This window comes from Protopterus annectens, chromosome 8.part0 (assembly GCF_019279795.1).
Source record: "Protopterus annectens isolate FY-2018-M chromosome 8.part0, PAN1.0, whole genome shotgun sequence".
Taxonomy (NCBI): domain Eukaryota; kingdom Metazoa; phylum Chordata; order Ceratodontiformes; family Protopteridae; genus Protopterus; species Protopterus annectens.
This window is the reverse complement of record NC_056741.1, coordinates 787702572-787722571: the sequence shown is the minus strand read 5'-3', so window position 1 is coordinate 787722571 and position 20000 is coordinate 787702572. Positions and strand designations below refer to the sequence as shown.

The 20000-nt window shown below is 47.5% G+C and overlaps 1 protein-coding gene across 1 annotated transcript in view; it reads left to right on the top strand.

The window, feature by feature from the left end:
* The window catches only part of LOC122808346 (calcium-binding mitochondrial carrier protein SCaMC-1-like), a 771574-nt gene that overhangs the window by 302838 nt on the left and 448736 nt on the right, over positions 1 to 20000 (top strand). Inside the window, exon 3 of the mRNA XM_044079312.1 lies at positions 16660 to 16722. Within this exon, the coding sequence (XP_043935247.1) occupies positions 16660 to 16722 (63 nt within the window). The remainder of the gene's footprint in view (positions 1 to 16659; positions 16723 to 20000) is intronic.

Below are 20000 nucleotides of genomic sequence, written 5' to 3'. Positions count from 1 at the left end.
AGGAAGCCATATCCTAACTCTTAGATAACGAACTAAGGGTGCGGGGATAGACGGCGAGTCGGTTGCAGACAAATGAAGTTACCTACTCAGATGGAACGTTATGGTGAGTACATAACTTCTTTATCTGAAGTAGTTAACTTCATTTGCTCTGCAACCTGTGGGACAGAGTCCCCAGCTACCAACAACTTGGGAGGCCCTTATGGAAGGATATTCCGGAGCACTGCTGAGCCAAATGATGCACGTCCTCTGGAGATCAAATCCAATTTGTAGTGTGAAATAAAGGTATGAGAGGAAGCCCAAGTAGCTGGTGAGCAAATGTCATCCAAGGAAACCTTTGACTGGAAGGCAGCAGAAGAGGCCATGGATCAGGTAGAATGGGCTCGTACTCTCAGGGGCTCAGGACGACCAGAGCTTTTGTAAGCTAGGAGAATGCACTGTGAAATCCATCCAGCTAAGGTTATCTTAGTAACTGGCTTGCCCAGACAAGATTTTGCTAAGGAAACAAAAAGTTGGTCAGATTTTCGAAGATCTGCTGTTCTATTTAAGCAAAAACGTAACTGTCTGTGAACATCCAGACAATGAAGTCTGTATTCTCCTTTATTTTGAAAATTTGGAAAGAAAACAGGCAGATTAATGGTCTGGTTGATGTTGACTTCCGAAGCCACCTTGGGAAGAAAGGAGAGATTAGTCCTGAGGGAGACCCTGTCTTTATGAAAAATTATATAGGGAGGTTTACTGCAAAGAGCATGAAGCTCTGATATTCTTCTCGCAGAAGTAATGGCAATCAGAAAGGCCGTTTTGCATGATACATATTTCAAATCGACTGAAGCCGTGGGCTCAAAGGGGGGCCCAGTCAGAGCTTGAAGAACTAGGGTAAGATCCCATGGGGGAACTGGATCTTTAATGGGTGGTCTTAACAAAAAGGTTCCTTTTAAGAAAGCCTTGCATATTTTGGAGGATGCTAGCGGCCCTGAGCGGTTACCAACATGGTAGTGGGAGATAGCTGCCAACTGAACTTTAATAGTAGAAGCACTGGCTCCTTGACCAAAAGTATGTGAAAAAGTCTAGGACTGCTAGAATCGGAGCCGTAAAGGGATCCAAGTTCCTGTGCTCCGCCCAGATCGAGAAACGTTTCCATTTACTGTTGTAGATCTTCCTGGTGGATGGTTTATGGGCGGTCACCAGGATGGCTTTAACCGAAGATGATATACCGGGAGTCCTAGCCATCAAGGGAACTGGATCAACCAAGCTGACAGCTTCAGGCAGTCCAGATTGGGGGTCTTCAACCCTAAAGGGTGAGAGATTAGATCTGGTTTGGGATCCAAAATCCAAGGAGGATGTACTTGATGAGACTGTAGGCAAGGGAACCAGGTTTGGCGAGGCCAGAATGGGGCTACGAGGATAATTCTGCTCCCCAACCGATGAGCTTTCTGCAATTTTGTCATCAGGGGAAGAGGAGGATAAGTATACAGAAGACCGGATGGCCAAACATGAACTAGAGCATCTCTGGTGGTTCCCCTTAGTGGGGGAATCAGAGAAAAGAATTTGCTGCACTTTGTGTTCTAAGGCGAGGTGAAGAGATCGCAGCAAGGTTGACCCCATTGGAGAAAGTTTTGTTTCGCTACAGCAGGGTTCAGAGACCACTCGTAAGGAGAGACAGGATCGTCCAAACTCAACCTGTCCACCAAGATGTTTGACCGACCCGGTATGTGCATTGCTAATAAGAAAGCGGTTGATGGATATCGCCCATTCCCATACTCTCATTGCCTCCCTGCAAAGTGGATAGGATCTGGTTCCCCCCTGCAAAGTGGATAGGATCTGGTTCCCCCCTGTTTATGTACCAGACTACCACCATGTCGTCTGTTTGAAGTGCAATAGTTCCTGGAGGGAGAAGGGGATGGAGAGCTTGCAACGCTAGAAGCACCGCCCTCATCTCCAGGATGCTGATATGCAGTGAGGTCTCTGTGAAAGTCCATGTGCCTTGGACAGATCTGCCCATGCAATGCCCCCCCCCACCTGAGAAGAGAAGCGCCCCTGGTCACTGTGACTTGGGGAGGGGGTATAACAAAGGGGCGGCCTTCTCGAAGGTCTCTGGAGTGGAGCCACCAAAGAAGCGATTCCCTGCAAATCCTGGGGAGAAGAATAGGTGTGGTCAGTGGTTGACAGAGGATGGACCATTGTACTTGTAACGTCCACTGAAGGATCCTCATCTTGAGGCGAGCGAAGGGGGATAGATTGATGGTCGCTGCCATAGATGCCAGGGCCCTCAGGACTAGTTCCGCTGGTAGGGCTGAGGATCGTAATAGATCTAGAATGTGAAGGCTCAGATTGCGAAGCCTGTCCATAGTCAGAAAGACTCTGGATTGAGTAGAGTCTATCCTGGCCCCTATGAATTCCAAAATCTTAGTGGGTTGAAGGGATGATTTCTGGGGATTTATCTTGATCCCTAGGTGGTGGGCCAGGCTTAATAAGTAGTCCCTGCCTGAGAAGAGTTGATGCCTGTTGGGGGCGGTTAGGAGCCAGTTGTCCAGGTACGGAAAGACCTGTATTCCATGAAGCCTCAGGTGGGCCCCCTACAACTGCCATGACCTTGGTGAACACCCTGGGGGCTGTGGTGAGACTGAAGGGTAGGACCCTGAACTGATAATGGCGGGCTCCCAGCCAAAAGCGGAGGAACCTCCTGGATGGTCTGTCCATCAAAATGTGGTAGTACGCATCCTTGAGGTCTATTGAGCACATCCAGTCGTTCTCCTGTAGAAGTGGGAGAATGGATTGAATAGTGACCATCCGGAACTTTTCCTTGGCAATTGACAGGTTCAGCGTTGACAGGTCGAGGATGGGTCGTAAGTCCCCTGTCTTTTTTGGCATCAAAAAGAACCTGGAGTAAAAGCCTGATCCAGATTGTTCGGGGGGGACGCGCTGGATGGCTCTTTTTCTTAGCAGCCCTAACATTTCTGATGCTGCTGCCTCCCTCTGATAGGGTGGGACATCGGGGAGTTTTGTTGCTCGGGGAGGGTGAGATAGGAAGGGGAATTGAATATCCTCTGGATATGATTTGGAGCACCCAGTGATCTGTTGTGATGGACTCCCATTTCGCCAGGTGTTCTGAGAAGCACCCCCAGACTGCCTCCAGAGAGGAGCAGTCGGGCCACCCCTCAGGACTGTTGCACGGGTCAATCCGAAAAAGGTTCTCTCGACCCAAAATTTTTTGGGCCCCCTCTGCCCCTGGGCCGGCATCCACCCTGTCCTCCTCTGCCTCTGAAGGACAAGGTATCCGGAGCAAAACGGGATTGTTGAGCTTTCCGGAACCACATCTTCTTTTGTCCTCTGGTTCCTTGAGTAGGACCTCTGAGGAGCCCAAGAAGCGGATCCTGACTGCAGACAACATCTTCCCATCTTTCTCGCTCTGGAGAAGCGTATCACGGACGGTTTTGCCAAAGAGTGTGGAACCGAAGGGGGTGTTCACGAAGGACGCCTTGAAGGGTTCCGCAGAGACCGAGCCAGGCTTGTCTACGTAAGACAACGCCTGTTCCGCTAGCTCTAGCCGCTCCCTCCGTAGCATGGGAAAGGAGCCACATAGACATGTTGGTGATTGACTTGAGAGTAGCCATTTGAGCAGAGAAGGTACGCTTGTCCTCAGCCGACATGGACTCTAGGGGTGACGCAGCATATTCTAATCAGGTCTCGCTGCAGTCTAATCACATGTGCCATATAATTCAGTGACCTTACAGAGAAGGTCGCTGAAGAAAACATCCGCTTTCCCAAACGGTCCATCATCCGAGACTCCTTGTCTGGAGGATGCACCGAGGAACTCTCTTGTGCCAATTCCTTTTTAGTGGCAGCCGCCACCACCATGGCATCCACTGGGGCACCCTTGCTCCAAACTGTCCTGTCCGGTTTCTTAGAAATTGGTTCAACAGGGTAGTAGTAATGAGGTCTTCCAGAGGATCGGCGGGAGGGGACACCCAAGAGGTAGATGGGCCTGCGTCAAAAGCCTCCAGAAACACAGACTCATCGAGGAAGGTTTTTGGGCAGACCACCCCCCTCTAATGTGTAACATTTCCAAGTTGTCTCTGAAGGAGACGTCTTCGGGGGGGGGGGGGGCCTTTGGGAACCTTCCCCTTCCTCCAAGTCTGTGTCCTCTGTGAGAGACTTGGGTGAGTCCAAGTGCCTCCTCTTGCACTTCCGTTTGTGAGGGACCTCCTCAGGGGGGCTGTCAGAAGAGGCCTCAACAACCATGTCCTGTTCCCCTATGGGAACAATCTGGGATGTAGGTGCAGGCTGTCCCTGGGGCCGGATGATGGAGGACAGGCCCGTATGAGTGGGAATGGCGGGTGGATCCGAAGCAAGAGCCTGGGGCCTCGAATCCCTCGAGAGGACCCTCTCCATGACGTCAAATGCCGAGGGGGAAACTGCTTTCCCTTGGATCCAAAAGCTTTCCCCTCGGATCCGACGTGCGGATCGGCTCCGAAGGTGACCTGACCGGATCCGAAAGGGTAGTGTGCCCCGACCTTAACGGAGCCAAAGGTCCACTGGCCCTCTCGGATCAGACGTTCAGCTCACAGCCCCGAGAGCTCGGATCCGAAAAATGGATCTGACGGACTAGAGGGTACAGTCGGCGCCGAAGTAGGAAGCACTGTCGGCGCCGACCCTACTCCGGCTCCGAAGCTAGTCCGATCCGAAAGCTCCAAGCCCCGAAAGCGGGTCGGAGAAGGAGCGATGGGGGCGAAAAAAAGTGTCAAGCTCCCCCCACCAGCAGGGGGGGTGGAGGCAAGAGCACTCCCATCTGCATCTGGGCCTGAAGAAATCGAAGCATCATCCGGTCCATATCAGCATCTGACAAGCTTCTGGTGGATCTAGATGAGGCCACCGAAGCCAGCCAAGAAGGCCACCTGGATGACCTCGAAGGCAACCAGATTTCCTCCTCCGGCTCCGGGGAGAATCGTGGAGAATGGAGCCGAGAGGGGGGAAGGCCCAGAGACCTTAAGGGGAGAGGCGAGCTTTTTAGACGGCGGTGCCGAAGAGGTGGATTCGGATCGCCTTTGATGGCTCCGGTGCCTCTACTTCTCTCTTTCTCTATCTTTCCTCTCTCTTTTTCTGCTTTCCCTTTCCTCCTGGGCCAAGGTGGGAGGGCAAGTCCTGGCCAGGGGGGTCAGGAGCAACAGGTGGGGCAGCCGTGGCCAGCGCCACCGAGGTGGAAGAAGCAGAGTCTGGGGGCAAAAGGCCCGCCAGAATGAGCTTCGACCTCCTATCCTTCAAAGCCCTGGGGTTGAAGGCTGCACAGATGGTACAGCCCGAAGAAAGGTGGTCAACTGCCAAAGAACACACCGAATTTGACCATCTGCTGGAGACAGCTTATGGCCACACTCGGTACATTTTGAGAAAATAGCTTTAGGGCCTTCAGCCATTGTAAAAGGATAAAGAAAAGTAGGCCCACAAGCACACACCTTCACACGCAGAGGGGGGAGGGAAATAAAACTAAAACTAAAGGCTGCCTGAGGCAGGACAACCCATATGTCAGGACTGCGGTTGCATTCTTGAAGGACATCTACCCAACAAAGACTACAAAATATAGGGGGAGTTCACACACACCAAGAAAAGGAAAAATCTGACAGAAAAGAAATTTTTAAAGCCTGACTTACAGTACTATTGCTCGGAGCTTGTTCTAGAGAAGCTTATGGAAGCTGCGGCAAACGAGATCTGAGGGTTAGAGGGAGATGTTAGGGCATTATGGGTAGGGGAGGAGCTTGGAGCTCGGATCTATTAGCTTGGAAAGCTGTCAGCTCAGATCAGAGTCGGATCCAATACCCACAGGTTCTAGAGCAAATGAAGTTAACTACTTCAGATTTGATGTTATGGGATTTAGATGTTTTGAAGGGGACCTGTTATGGGATACATGCAGCCTAGCCAGCACTGCATCAGGCAGGGAATAAAGCACAGGCTAGACAAGCTGCTACGTCGTGGTCTGGGCCTAAACAATGTATGCAATAGGAGTGGAAATCTTTATGAGGTATTTGTTTCCCACAAGATAAACAGTTATTCACTTTCTCTGACATCGGCTGAGGCAAGAAAGAGTCCCCAACGGGGTACTTAGCTTTTTAGAAGTCTTCGAAGTAATATTCGGTAGTAGTAATCTCTGGATCTGACCGACCGGCACTTGCGAACAGCTTCTGCTTCGGGCGCCACACGGCAAGAAAGACTGAGGAAAATGGCGTCGGCTGATGCCTTTATACCCGAAGAACTGCCGCAATGACGTCGGGTGAAGTGCGACACCAGCCGAAGCCAGACCCAGACTTTGGAATCCGGCCGACCGAAGGGCTGCCTGACAACAGGACAACCCATTTGTGAAGACTGCAGATGCATCCTTGAAGGACATCCATCAGGCTATGTTAGGAAATGTCAAGCACCTGGGAACAAGGCAAAATATACTGAAAATAAAAGGACATCATGCCTCTGACATGCACAGCAAACGGGAAGTGCGAAACCGGACAATAACAGAAGCAATTAAATACATCTTTGTAAATGCAAAGCACAAGGGAATAATGTCAGGAACTTAGGATTCAACAGGAATCAAATCAATGTAGAAGCACTGGGGTGAAAAAAATAGGCAACAAACACTACTAGGACACAGTGTGGCATATCAAGCTGAACACTCCTGTAATAGGTTCATAGGTTGGTTTTAGGCTATCAGCCCTAGGGCCTATACAAGCCTAGCCAAAACAATTCCCTTGCTATTTCTTCCCACACTATTTACTTCCCTGGACCAAAAGCAGAGCAACAGGGAACACTTAATATACAGATTAGTGATGAGGAAAAAGGAACCCATCTACGATAAGATCACAAACACTGTTGTGCCTCAGAAAATACAAAACATAAAACTGTAAAATACAGGACTATAGGGATACATTAAGAATGATACAATATAGGACCATTACTGCTCAAAAACGAGCACGCCGTTTGGACAGCTCAACTAGTGTGCAGACTGTAAATCAAATATACACCAACCGAAAAAAATTCCACCCGCTGAAGTACCACTGAACAGCCAGAGTTGCTATTAGAATATGCTGGATATCAGCATTCTACAAAGGACATACCAAAATAGGAGAAAAATCAGGAATGTGCAAAACTAAATGGAAACGTACCTGATTTTCCTCATATTTTTTGTGATCTCTAGCAAAATTTTCTGTTTTTGCCTAACAGAAGAATTTTAAAAAATGCAACAGAGATGTTCCTTTCTCCGTTGTTTCTCTTGCACTGATTTGCTGTGTGAGAGTGGGAATACAAGTCTCATACACATATGCAGTACACGTCAGCAAAGAGAAAACATGGAAGGAGACTAAAATGCTCCGATACAAAAACATTTAAGTAAGCAATTTCTTTCTTGAATAATGTTATTGTACAACAGCAATAATCTACTCCTGTGTGGGTATATTAGGATTTAGTAACACTAACCCCGGGATTCATTAAGCTTGTGCCACGCACCGGAGTAGCGTCGGCGATCTGGCGCCAAATATGTCAGTCGAGCGATTCGGGTAAGAGCTGTTTCCATGTGCACTACCAGCATACACCAGAGCTGCGCAGGTATGCCAATTACCCCATGCGCAGCAGTGTAGCATGCAAATTAAGGTATATAGCGATTCATGAAGATGTGCAGGAGTAACGTAAGCATGTAGAAATGTAAACCAAAAAAAACGGCTTACATGTTGTCAAACAAAATTGGAGCCATGAAAGCGGACCAAACTTACGTGTCATAATGTTAATATATGCCAATGGCTAAATATACAGCCAATGGCATAAAACAACATGCACAACATATAAAAAACAACATTTAATTTCATGGCCACACCAACGCAAAGTAAAACTTTAGTGCATTGGTGTGCAGATGGGATCATAATGGAAATATATTTAGATGTCATAAAACTGTAATGTAACGCAATTCATGATATCCCCATAATAGTCAATGGCACTCATGCTACACCACAACCATGGCACAAGGGTTGCTAAGGGTCTGTGACAGTATTTCATGCGGTAAAGTACAGTTTTGTACCTACCATAAATGCAGATGTTAGAGTGTACACCCTACTGCAGTCATCACACTTGGGTTATCCTGTCATCAGGCGGTCCCGCAGTCGGCTGGAATTCCAAAGTCTTGGTCTGGCGTCGGTTGCTGTCACTTCTTCCCTGACGTCAGTGCGCCAGGGGTATATATAATGCATCCAACGCCATTTTCTTCAGTTTTTCTTGCCCCAGATGTCAGGTGCCCCCAAAAAGGTGGTCAGTAATTAGTACCAAATTAAGTAATTTTTGCACAAACACAAAATCCCTCCAGCTATAAGCAAATACATCAGGAAGGTATTGTAGAGATTTAGCCAGTTAGATCAGAGGGGATGGAGGGAGGGTAACCTGGACTGCAGCAGGGTGTACACTCGAACATCTACATTTATGGTAGGTACAAAAAACTGTACTATGTTCATCGTATTACCCTGCTGCAGTCATCACACTTTGGTAGAATCCCAAAGCTAAGGATGGGTGGAGGAGTTATAGAGGGTTAGAGGAGGCTAGAAGGCCCTGCAGAACTGCAGTGGCGAAGCCAGCTCTAGTCTTAGAGTAAAGTGTTAAGTGATAGTGTTTGGTAAAGGTGTGTACTGAACTCCAAGTTGCAGCTTCCAAAATCTCCTTGGTTGGAAACCCCCTGAGGAAGGCTGTAGATGTAGCTGTTGCCCTGGTAGAGTGGGGCCTAATGGTAGCAGGAAAGACAGTTTTGTACCTACCATAAATGTAGATGTCGGATAGGTATGCATCTGCAGTCCTTACATATGGGTTGTCCTGCCTCAGGCAGCCCTTCGGTCAGCCGGATTCCAAAGTCTGGGTCCGGCGTCAGCTGTCGCCCTTTCCCAGACGTCAGAGCGCCTGGGGTATAAAACCGTCAGCTGACGCCATCTTCCTCAGTTTTTCTTGCCCCAGATGCCAGGTGCCCTCTAAGGAAGGCTAAATTTGGAGAAATGCAAAAAATTCCAAACATGCACAGTAATATAGAACAAATACACCATAACAGATAACCCCAGCTAGCTATAAGAGGGATAAGTACCCAGGAAATACCACAGAGGGGAAGGAGGGAGGGTAAATCTGACTGCAGATGCATTCCTATCATACATCTACATTTATGGTAGGTACAAAACTGTACTATGTCCTTCAAGGATGCATCTGCAGTCCTTACATATGGGTAGAATACCATAGCCAAGATGGGGGTGGTAGGCTCTAAGAAAAGGATGGTGTAGCTAAAATGCCCTGCATGACTGCCGTAGCAAAGCCTGCTCTGGATCTGGAATATAAGGGTAAGTTGTAATGCTTGGAAAATGTATGCACGGAGCTCCATGTAGCAGCTTCTAAAATGTCCTTGGTAGCCACCCCTCTTAAGAAGGCTGTGGAGGTGGCTGTGGCTCTGGTGGAATGAGGTCTAATGTTAAAGTTTGGCCATGAAAAGAGTAACAGAATCGAATGCAATTCCCTATCCATTTTGAAATTGTCTGTTTGGAAATTGCTTTTCCTTGTACACCAGCAGCATATGCTACAAACAGCTGGTCAGTTTTTCTGTAAGTTTTAGTTCTGTCCAAGTAGTAGCGCAACTGTCTGTGAATGTCCAGGGTATGCAGAAGTTTCTCTCCTTTGTTTTGTGGATTTGGAAAGAAGGTAGGCAGGTGAATAGCTTGGTTCAGTGAGACCCTGGATACCACCTTTGGCATGAATGAAGGATTGGTTCTCGATGAGTCTCTGTCTTGATGAAAAATAAGAAATGGTTGTACTGCCATGAGGGCCTGCAACTCAGATACTCTTCTTGCTGAGGTTATGGCCAGAAGGAAGGCAGTCTTCCAAGACAGGAACTGTAGTTCTGAAGATGCTGCTGGTTCAAAGGGAGGTAGAGTTAATTTTTCCAACATGAAGTTAAGGTCCCAAGTAGGCACTGGTGGTTTCCTTGGAGGGTTGAGGTCTTTAAATTCCCCTTAGAAACTCCCTTAGGAGAGGATGAGAGAAGACAGGTGGATCAGTATTGTATTCTGCTGAAATAGCTGAAGCATGAATTTTTATGGAAGAGTAAGAAAGGCCATTGTGGAGCATTTCTGCCAAGTATTGCAGGATATGTGCCATGTTCATCACTGTCGCATCTAGGCCCTTTGTGGTGTTCCAAGTGCAAAATCTTTTCCATTTTGCTGAATATGCCTTTCTTGTGGAAGGCCGGCGAGCTTCCATGATGATATCCTTCACCGTCTGGGATAGCTTATCCTGGTGAGGGGTCAAGGTATTCTCCAGGCTGTCAGCTGCAAGGTTTTCAGGCTGGAGTGCAGAGTTTTGTAATTGTGCTGTGTCAGAAGAAGTGGCCATTGTGGCACAGGCCACGGTTTCGTGCGTGACATGCTCCTTAACAGTGGGTACCAGTGCTGTCTTGGCCAGTCCGGAGCTATCAGAATCACTTTTGGCTGCTCTGTTCTGATCTTCAGTAAGACCTCTGTCATTAATGGAAGAGGTGGAAATGCATACACTGTTAGAGTATTCCAGCTGAAAGAGAGGGCGTCCACTTTCCATGCTTGTGGGTGGTATGTCCTTGAGCAGAATTTCTTCAGCTGATGGTTGTGATGGGAGGCAAAAAGATCTATGTCCGGCCTCCCCCATGATCGTGTTATCCGAAGGAAGATGTCTGGGTGCAGCATCCATTCGTGTGGATCCATGATATTTCTGCTTAGGCTGTCCGCCAGTATATTGTCTTTTCCTGGTACGAACTGGGACTGCAGCTCTATATTGATTTTTAGGGAAAGTTCCCAAAGATTCATTGCCAGCCTGCAAAGAGGGTAGGAATGGGTACCTCCTTGCTTGTTTATGTACCACATAACTGTGGTATTGTCTGTCCTTATTAGCAGGTGGCCTTGATGCAGAAAGTGCTTGAAGGCCTCGATTGCATGTATCGCCGCCAGCATTTCCTTTTGGTTTATGTGCATGCACAATTCTTTCTGTGACCATAGCCCTAGAATGCATCTGCCCTCCATGTGTGCTCCCCATCCATGGTCTGAAGTGTCCGTTGTAATGGTTTGGCTGATTATTGGTTTGCTAAAAGGGCAGACCCCTGTTTGACTGGCTTGCTTGAGCCCACCACAGAAATTCCTTTTGAAGGCATGGAATGAGTGGTATCATAGCTTCTAGGCTGTGACTGTGCTGAGACCATAAACTCCTTAGGTACCATTGTAGTTTCCTCATATGCAACCTTGCTTGTGGAATCAGAAGAATGCAAGATGCCATGTAACCCAGGGCCTGCAGGATTTTCCTTGCAGTCAGCGGAGTTTGTTTTGTCAGATTTTCGAAATAATCCGGTAGTTGTCTTCGTTTTGCTTCTGTGAGAAAAGCCATTTGGGTGGTTGTATCTAGTTTCACACCCAGAAAAATTATCCTTTGGGATGGAACAAGTCTTGATTTGTGAATGTTGACTGTATATCCCAAAGCCTGAAGTAGGCGGATGGCATAATTCAAGTGCTTTACCAAAGTTTGTTGGCTGTCCGCTTGTACAAGGCAGTCGTCCAGATATGGGTATATTTGAATCCCCTGAAGTCTGCAGTGTGCAATTACTGATGCCAGGCATTTCGTGAATACTCTGGGCACAGTAGATAAGCCAAAGGGCAATGCTGAGAATTGATAATGCTCTGAACCTGCAAGAAATCTGAGGTGTCTTCTGCAACTTTGTCTGATTGGGACATGCAGGTATGCCTCCTTGAGGTCTAGAGTTACCAGCCAAGACCCCTTGCCCAGCATGGGAAGGAGTTGCTGTAGGGTCAGCATTTTGAATTTTGTGCGGACAAGTCGAGAATAGGCCTCCATTGGTTTTCTTTTCTTGGGACGAGGAATAGTCTGGAATAAAATCCTTGGCCTTGTTCTGTGAGAGGAACCTTTTCTATAGCTTTCATTTGCAATAGGTTGGAAATTTGTTTTAAAGCCTCTGCCCTTTGATTCGGTGGCAGGTTTGGCATGCCTTTTCTTTTTGGCAATGTATAAAAATGGAACCTGTATCCTTTGTCTATTATTTGCAGTGTCCATTTGTCCTCTGTAATACTGTGCCAATTTTTTGAGAATAAAGATAGCTTTCCGCCCAAAGGTGCTTCCAATTGAGCCCTGGTTGGCGGGGTCAAGGTAAAGTCATTGAGTCTGTCCTTGTGCAGCAGTTGTAGGTCCTGAACTACCTCTCTGGTTAGGAGGCTGCCATTGACGTCCTCTGTAGGAGCCTCTAGCTTGCCCTCTACCTCTGGCACGCCTGTTCTTGCCTATTTGAAATCTCTCTGTGTCTGGAAAGGACCAATTCTTAGAGGGCCAATTTCTGCTGAATCTTGGTGGTTGGACCTGGAGAAAATTTTTGACTGTTTGTACAGATTTAGCCTTTTCCTCAAATTTCTTTAAGACCTCCTGAGCAGTGGAGCCAAATAACTTTTGCTTTTCCAGTGGCGCATCCAGAAGCTTTGCTTTAACATGATCTGGCAGAGTTTGTTCCTTCAGCCAAGCATGCCTACGTATGACTGCACCTGTCATAGCTGACCTACATGAAGCTTCCAATGCATCATAACCACACTGCAAGAAATGGTTGCTAACCTGTTGGGAGTTATGTACCAGATCCTGAAGTGACTTGCGACCTAGGGGTTCAGGTGAAGACAGTTTTTTATGCAATTCATCTAACAAATACTCTTGGTACTGTATCATATGGAATTGACAATTTAATGCCCTCATAGAAAGAGTGGAAGTAGTATACACTTTTTTACCCCATCTCTCTAAAGCCCTGGACTCCCTTTCAGAGGGGAGTGGATTTTTTGTAGTGGCAGATGCAACCCCTTTAGGGCCCTGGGAAATAGTTTCTGGGTCAGCAGAGTGGGCCTTGTAAAGGAAATGATGCGAGTCTGGGACCCTGTAGTACCTATCGGGTTTGACAGGAGCCGGAGGAAGGGAGTCAGGGGAAATGCTAGACTCAGAGTACACATCATCAATGACATTCAAAACAGGAGGAATAGCCAAAGGTCTATGCTGAGGTAAATGCAAAAAAGTCCTTAATCTCTTCCTGGAATCAGAGAATTCCTGGCCCTGCCATTTGAAATGCTCTCATGGAGTGAAGGGTCTCCCCAAAGGACAGCTCTTCAGGAGGGGAGGCAGAGGGAATAGATTCCTCTGCATCAGAATCCTCGTAGGCCGTAAAGGCCTCCTCCTGGTAGTCTGAAAGAGCAGAGCCATCTGAGGCCTCATCAGAGGACTGGGGATCAGTGGGCTCAACCCTGGGCCTTTTGTCTGGAGGAGGTTGAGAGCCCCTGTCCGGATGTGGCTGAGAGCCCCTAATTAAGGAAATAAGGTCCTCAGCTAAACTTAATCTGTGAACCTGTAGTGGATCCCTGAGGAATAGCCTTGGGAGGCAGAGATTTTGGCTGTTTAGCAGCTTTAGCCCTTGAGAATGCCTTTATGGACATGGATGCAGGAGGCCTGGCTGCTCCACGTGCTGGCGTAGTTTTGTCTAGTGAAATGGTGTCGGATGTTTCCGGAACACCGGTTTCAGAGGGAAATTCTATAACCGACTCAGAAGAGGCCTCCGGGGCCGAGGTTGTCGGTTGTGCGGTTTCGACGGAAGTACCAAGGACTCGGTTTCAGCCGAGACCGAGACACTCGCGGTAGGTCTAGGCGTGGTTTCAGCCAAAACCACGGTCCGCGTGTGCAGGTCCTTGTCCTTCCGTTTTTTGGTTAAATGAGAAGTCGGAGTCTGACGGCATATTGTAGCAGTAACTAGCCCCAAAAAATTCCTCTGCAAACTCCGCCCGACGCCTAAGAGTGCGTCAGTTGAAGGAGGCACAGGCTGTACAGGCCGAGACGTCGTGGTCTGGGCCTAGGCAGGGGAGCCAGTAAGAATGGAAATCCTTAGGAGGTATTCGTTTCCCACAAGTTAAGCAATTATTAACTTTAAGCGTTTGATCTGACATCGGCTGAGGCAAGAGAGTCCCCAGCGGGTACCAGCTTTGAAGTCTTCAGCAGCTGAAGTTACAGGAGCTGGCCAACCAGCACTTGCGAACTGCTTCTGCTTCGGGCACCACGCGGCAAGAAAGACTGGGGAGGATGGCGTCGGCTGACTTTTATACCCCAGGCGCTCTGACGTCGGGGAAAGGGCGACATCAGCCGACGCCGGACCCAGACTTTGGAATCCGGCCGACCGAAGGGCTGCCTAAGGCAGGACAACCCATATGTAAGAACTGCAGATGCAGCCTTGAAGGACATCTGGTTTTCCATGATGGGTATAGAAAAAACAAATGCAATGTCCTATCCATTTGGAAATGGTTTGTTTTGATATAGCCTTCCCTTGTGAAGCCGTAGCATAGGATACAAAGAGCTGGTCAGATTTTCTGAAAGCCTTAGTTTTATCGAAGTAATAACTAAGTTGCCTGTGAATGTCCAAGGAATGCAAGAGTCTTTCTCCTTTGTTCTGTGGATTTGGGAAGAAGGTGGGTAAGTGGATGGTTTGATTTAAAGCCACACTGGAAACCACCTTAGGCATGAAGGAAGGATTAGTTCGTAGAGAAACTCTGTTTGATGGAAAATGAGGAAAGGTTCCACTGCCATTAGTGCCTGCAGCTCTGAGACTCTTCTAGCTGAAGTTATTGCTAGCAGCAGGGCAGTCTTCCATGATAGAAACTGTAGATCTGCAGAGAAAGCTGGTAAAAAGGGAGGTAGCATAAGTTTTTCCAGAACAAAATTGAGGTCCCATGTTGGTGTAGGTGCTCTCCTGGGGGGCCTAATGTTTTCTGCCCCTCTGAGGAACTGCCTTAGAAGTGGATGCGAAAATAAGGGTGGATCCATGTTGTAGTGGGCTGAAACAGCTGATGCATGCATTTTAATAGAAGAAAAAGAAAGTTCTTTGTGCAACATCTCAGTTAAATACTGTAGAATCTGAGGCATGTGAGGCTGAAGTGTGTTTTGGATTTTAGCTTGGTTCCAGGCGCAAAACCTTTTCCATTTGTCCGAATAGGCCTTCCTGGTGCTGGGCCTCCTAGCTTCCAGAATAACATCCATAACTGCTTGGGAAAGAGGAGCTGGCTGGATGCTTAGGTGATTTGCCATGCAGCCAGATTTAAGGTTTTGAGCTGGCTGTGAAGAATCTGATTGTTTTGCTGTGTGAGCAAATGGGCAATTTGTGGCAAAATCCAAGGTGGGCCCTGGGACATATTCTTCAATAGCAGTACCAGTGCTGGCGTGGCCAGTCTGGGGCTATGAGCATCAGTTGTGGTCTCTCCTTTCTGACTTTCAGAAGCACCTTTGTGAGGAGAGGCAATGGAGGGAAGGCATATACTGTCAGGTTTTTCCAAATGAATGAGAGTGCGTCCACTTCCAAGCTTGATGGTGAAGTGTCCTTGTACAAAATTTTGTTAGTTGATAGTTTTGAGGACTGGCAAACAGGTCTATGTCTGGAAGGCCCCATTTTTGAGTTATCATTGCAAATACTTGTGGATCCAGTTTCCACTCGTGGGGATCTATGATGTTTCTGCCGAGGTCATCTGCCAATGTGTTCTTTTTTCCTGGCAGGAATTGAGCTTGTAACTGAACTTGGTAAGCCAGAGCTGTGTTCTACAAGGTCATTGCTTGCCTGCATAGAGGGTAGGAGTGTGTACCTCCCTGTTTATGTACCACATTATTACATCCAGGGCAACTTACAATAAGGACGGACAACACCACAGTAGATTCTTGAAGGCTGTCAGAGCATTCTGTACAGCTAGCATCTCTTTTTGATGGATGTGCAGATTCCTTTGATCTGCAGTCCATACACCTTGAACGCACTGTCCTGCCATGTGTGCCCCCCAGGCGTAGTCCGATGCATCTGTTGTCATAGTTTGCCTGGCTGGGGGCAAGGTGAAAGGCTGACCCTTGTTGAGGTGACATGCCTGTGACCACCACAGAAACTCCTGTTGTAGGCAGGGAATGAGAGATATCATTGTGTCCAAGCTGTGGCTGTGTTGAGACCATACGCTTTTTAGGTACCACTGTAATTTCCTCATATGCAGCTTTGCAAATGGTATTAGTAGTATGCAAGATGCCATGAAGCCCAAGGCCTGCAGAATTTTTCTTACAGGTAGTTGGGTCTTTGTTGCCATTGTTTTGAAATATTGAGTCAGTTGTAGTTGTTTGTCTGGCATCAGATAAGCCTTCTGGGCCGTTTTATTCAAGCTGGCACCCAGGAATGGCATATTTTGTGAGGGTACTAGTTTTGATTTCTTTTCGTTTACTGTGTACCCCAGGCAACTTAGAAGATGTTTTACAGAAGCCAGATGTTGTAAGAGGATGTCCTTGCTTTCTGCTTGGATGAGGCAGTCGTCCAGGTATGGGTATATTTGAATTGCTCTGTCTGCAGTATGCAATTACTGGTGCCAGGCATTTTGTGAAGACCGTGGGCGCAGTAGATAAGCCAAAGGGCAGTGCAGAGAATTGGTAATGGGTTGAACCTGCAATGAAACAGAGGTATCTTCTGCAACTTTGTCTGATAGGGACATGCAGGTATGCCTCCTTGAGGTCCAACGTTACTAGCCGTGCTTTCTTGCCTAACATGGGAAGAAGCTGCTGTAGTGTTAGCATCTTGAATTTGGGTACTTGTAAGAAGGTGTTTAGAATTGAAAGGTCCAGGATTGGTCTCCAGGCATTGTCCTTTCTGGGAACTAGAAAGAGTCTTGAGTAAAATCCTTGGCCTTGCTCTCGAGTAGGTACCAGTTGAATGGCTCATGTCCATGAGAGCTGTAATTTGTTTTTGTACCTCTGCACATTGATTTTGTGGCAGGTTTGGCATTCCTCTTTTCATTGGCAAGGTGTAAAAATGGAATCTGTATCCTCGTGAAATTATGTCTAGGACCCATTTGTCCTTTGTGACAATGTGCCAGTTGTCTGAAAAAAGTGCGAGTTTTCCTCCCAAGGGGGCTGCCAAGAGGGTGTTGCTTGGCCAGATGAGGTACAAGTCATTGAGTTTGCCTTCTGGTAGTTTGGGACCTGTCTTCTCCTCCCTTCCGTGTTGCAGTGCCCCATTGTCGAGGTTTGTACTGGGCTTGTGGTTGTCCTCTGCCTCTTGGACGTCTGTATTTACCCCTCTGTGGTCTGTCAGTAGCTGGAAAGGACCAATTTTTTGTTGGCCAATTTCTGCTGAAGCAAGGGGGCTGTACCTGTAGAAAATCTTTGACTGTCTGCATAGATTTTGCCTTATCCTCCATTTTCTTTAAGACTTCTTCTGCTTTAACTCCAAAAAGAACATCCTGCTGTAAAGGAGCATCTAGAAGCTTTGCTTTAACATGATCAGGCACAGTTTGTTCCTTTAACCAAGCATGCCTACGTATAACAGACCCAGTGACAGATGCTCTGCAGGAAGCCTCCAAAGAATCAAACCCACATTGTAAAGTATGTTTGCCCACCTGTTCAGTTGCATGCAACAGATCCTGCATTTCTTTCAATTCAGACTCTTGAGGGAGTGTGCTCATTTTTTGTTTCAACTGAGACATTAGAAACTGCTGATATTTTATCATGTGAAATTGGCAATTTAGTGCCCTCATAGCTAGAGTGGTTGAGGTGTAAACCTCCCCCCCCCACCTGTCTAGTGCTCTGGAGTCCCTTTCAGAGGGTACAGGATTTTTTGCCATAGAAGCCTTAGCCCCTTTGGGACCCTGGGAGATAGTCTCTGGATCAGCAACAGGGCTTTTATAAAGGAATTTGTGGGAATCAGGCACTCTATAGTATCTGTCAGGTTTGGCTGGAGCAGGAGGCAGAGAATCTGGGTTCAAACTGGATTCTAAGTAAACATCATCCACAATGTCTAAAACTGGGGGGGATGGCAAGTGGTCTATGCTGGGGGAGTAAAAGAAACTCTCTGAGCCTTTTCCCAGTGAAAATGTTCCCTCAGTGTGTAAAGTTTCACCAAAGGAGTAGTCTTCAGAAGGAGAAGCTGAGGGAATAGAATCCTCAGCATCAGAATCTTCATAAGGGGAGAAGGAGTAACACTGGTCCTCAGAGGAGCCTGAGGAAATAGACACTTGATCAGAGGAGGCATAATCTTCCTCTTGTCTAGGCCTTTTGTCGGGTGGGGGTTGGGAACCCCTGATTAAAGAGATCAAATCTTCAGCCATTTTGAGCATCTGTTTCTTAGGCATGGGGCCTTGAACTGGAAACTGAAGTGCAGTCTTTTTAGGTTTAATAGGAGTCTTAATCTTAGGATACGTTTTTATGGAGAGTGTCATCGGTCTGAAGACGCCTTCAGAAACCGAATGTGTTTCTGCAGCATCGACATCTTTTTCAGCAGTGTCGTCGGTAGGGGCTAAACAAAATGGCTGTGTTGGCCTAGTACTCTCTGCCAAAAGCGCCGAAGCGGTCTCGGGTTCCAGATCTGCGGTAGTCAGGGGCTGCGTCGGAGCCTCAATGAAGACCGGTGAACGGGAGACCGGACCAGCCAAGGCCTCGGAGTCTGGCTTGGGTCTAGGCTGCCTGTCCTTATCCTTGCGTTTTTTGTGCACGCCGGTAGTCGGTTGCTCCGACGGCATAGTGTAGTTAAATTTTCTGCCGAAGTAGTGTCGTGCGAAATCAAAGCGTCTTTTTATAGTACGCTTATTAAACCTAGCACAAAAATGACAATCAGTGACGTCGTGGTCTGGGCCTAGGCAAGGTATGCAGTAAGAATGAAAATCCTTATGAGGTATTTGCTTCCCACAAAAAAAACAATCGTTAACTTTTTCTGACATCGGTCTGAGGGAAGAAAAGTTTCCCCAACAGGGTATTTAGCTTTATTGAAGACTTCGGATCTGAAATTCTACTTCGAAAATCTCAGGAGTCTGCCGACCAGCACTTGCTAACTGCTTCTACTTCGGGCACCGCGCGGCAAGAAAGTCTGAAGAAAATGGTGTCGGATGCATTATATATACCCCTGGAGCACTGACGTCAGGGAAGAAGTGACAGCAACCGACGCCGGACGAAGACTTTGGAATTCCGGCCAACTGCGGGACCGCCTGATGACAGGATAACCCAAGTGTGATGACTGCAGCAGGGTAACACGAACATCTAGGAATTAGCAGTCAATGCCATGCAAATGAGCCAAGTAATACTGAATCGCAAATGTCCCACCGGCGTAAGGATGTACCACACAGCGTAGCATTACAACATCGAAGAATGGCCTAGAGGTAAACATCACATCAAGAGAGGGGCACGCCACTGTATCTGTAAGCACATTGGATCATTGCTAATCCGTGTTGGGTGTTGCTAAGCAAAGCTACAGGATAGGGGTGTGGAAATTAGCCATAGCTTTGCTTAGTGGAGAGCACACAAGGTAACCGAAAGTTCATGTGAACATGGATGAAACCGCGCATGAAACCTGGTAAATGGATGTGCGCGGCACGCACCACAGCTGAAACAGGAAGGATATGGGAAGATAATAAGGAAATGCTGCAGCATGGTAATTGGAGTACAAATGAGCAATTAACACCTAGAAACTTACAGTGGGCCATAGACAACAGCTAACAAGGCTGCTAGCAGCTGCCTGCAGAACATGAAAGGGGAGGTGCCGTACAGCTTAGAAAAGAGAACTGTCACAGCAGAACAAAGCAAACTTGTTGTAGATCAGCTACATAACACATTTCCATACACAATCCTGGGTTGTGGAAGCACAAAATAAGAAAGGCGGCAGCTGGATGCATGCCTAACCATGGGAGGTGAATTGGGAGGTGAATCGGGTTGAAAATAGAAGTAAAGGGCTATAGATGAATCACGGCAGACAAGCGTAAGTCAACACCAAAGGCCCCACAACAGCAGTACCTGCTGTAAAACCAATAATTAAGATACCCTGCAGCTGGAATAGCACAAAACACACCCAATTACACCAGCATAATCCATTGCACAACAGTATAAGGTGTGAAAACCCCACAAACACACACACTTGTGTATTCACAGACACTCCGCACCATTGGTGTATACAGATAGGGAAC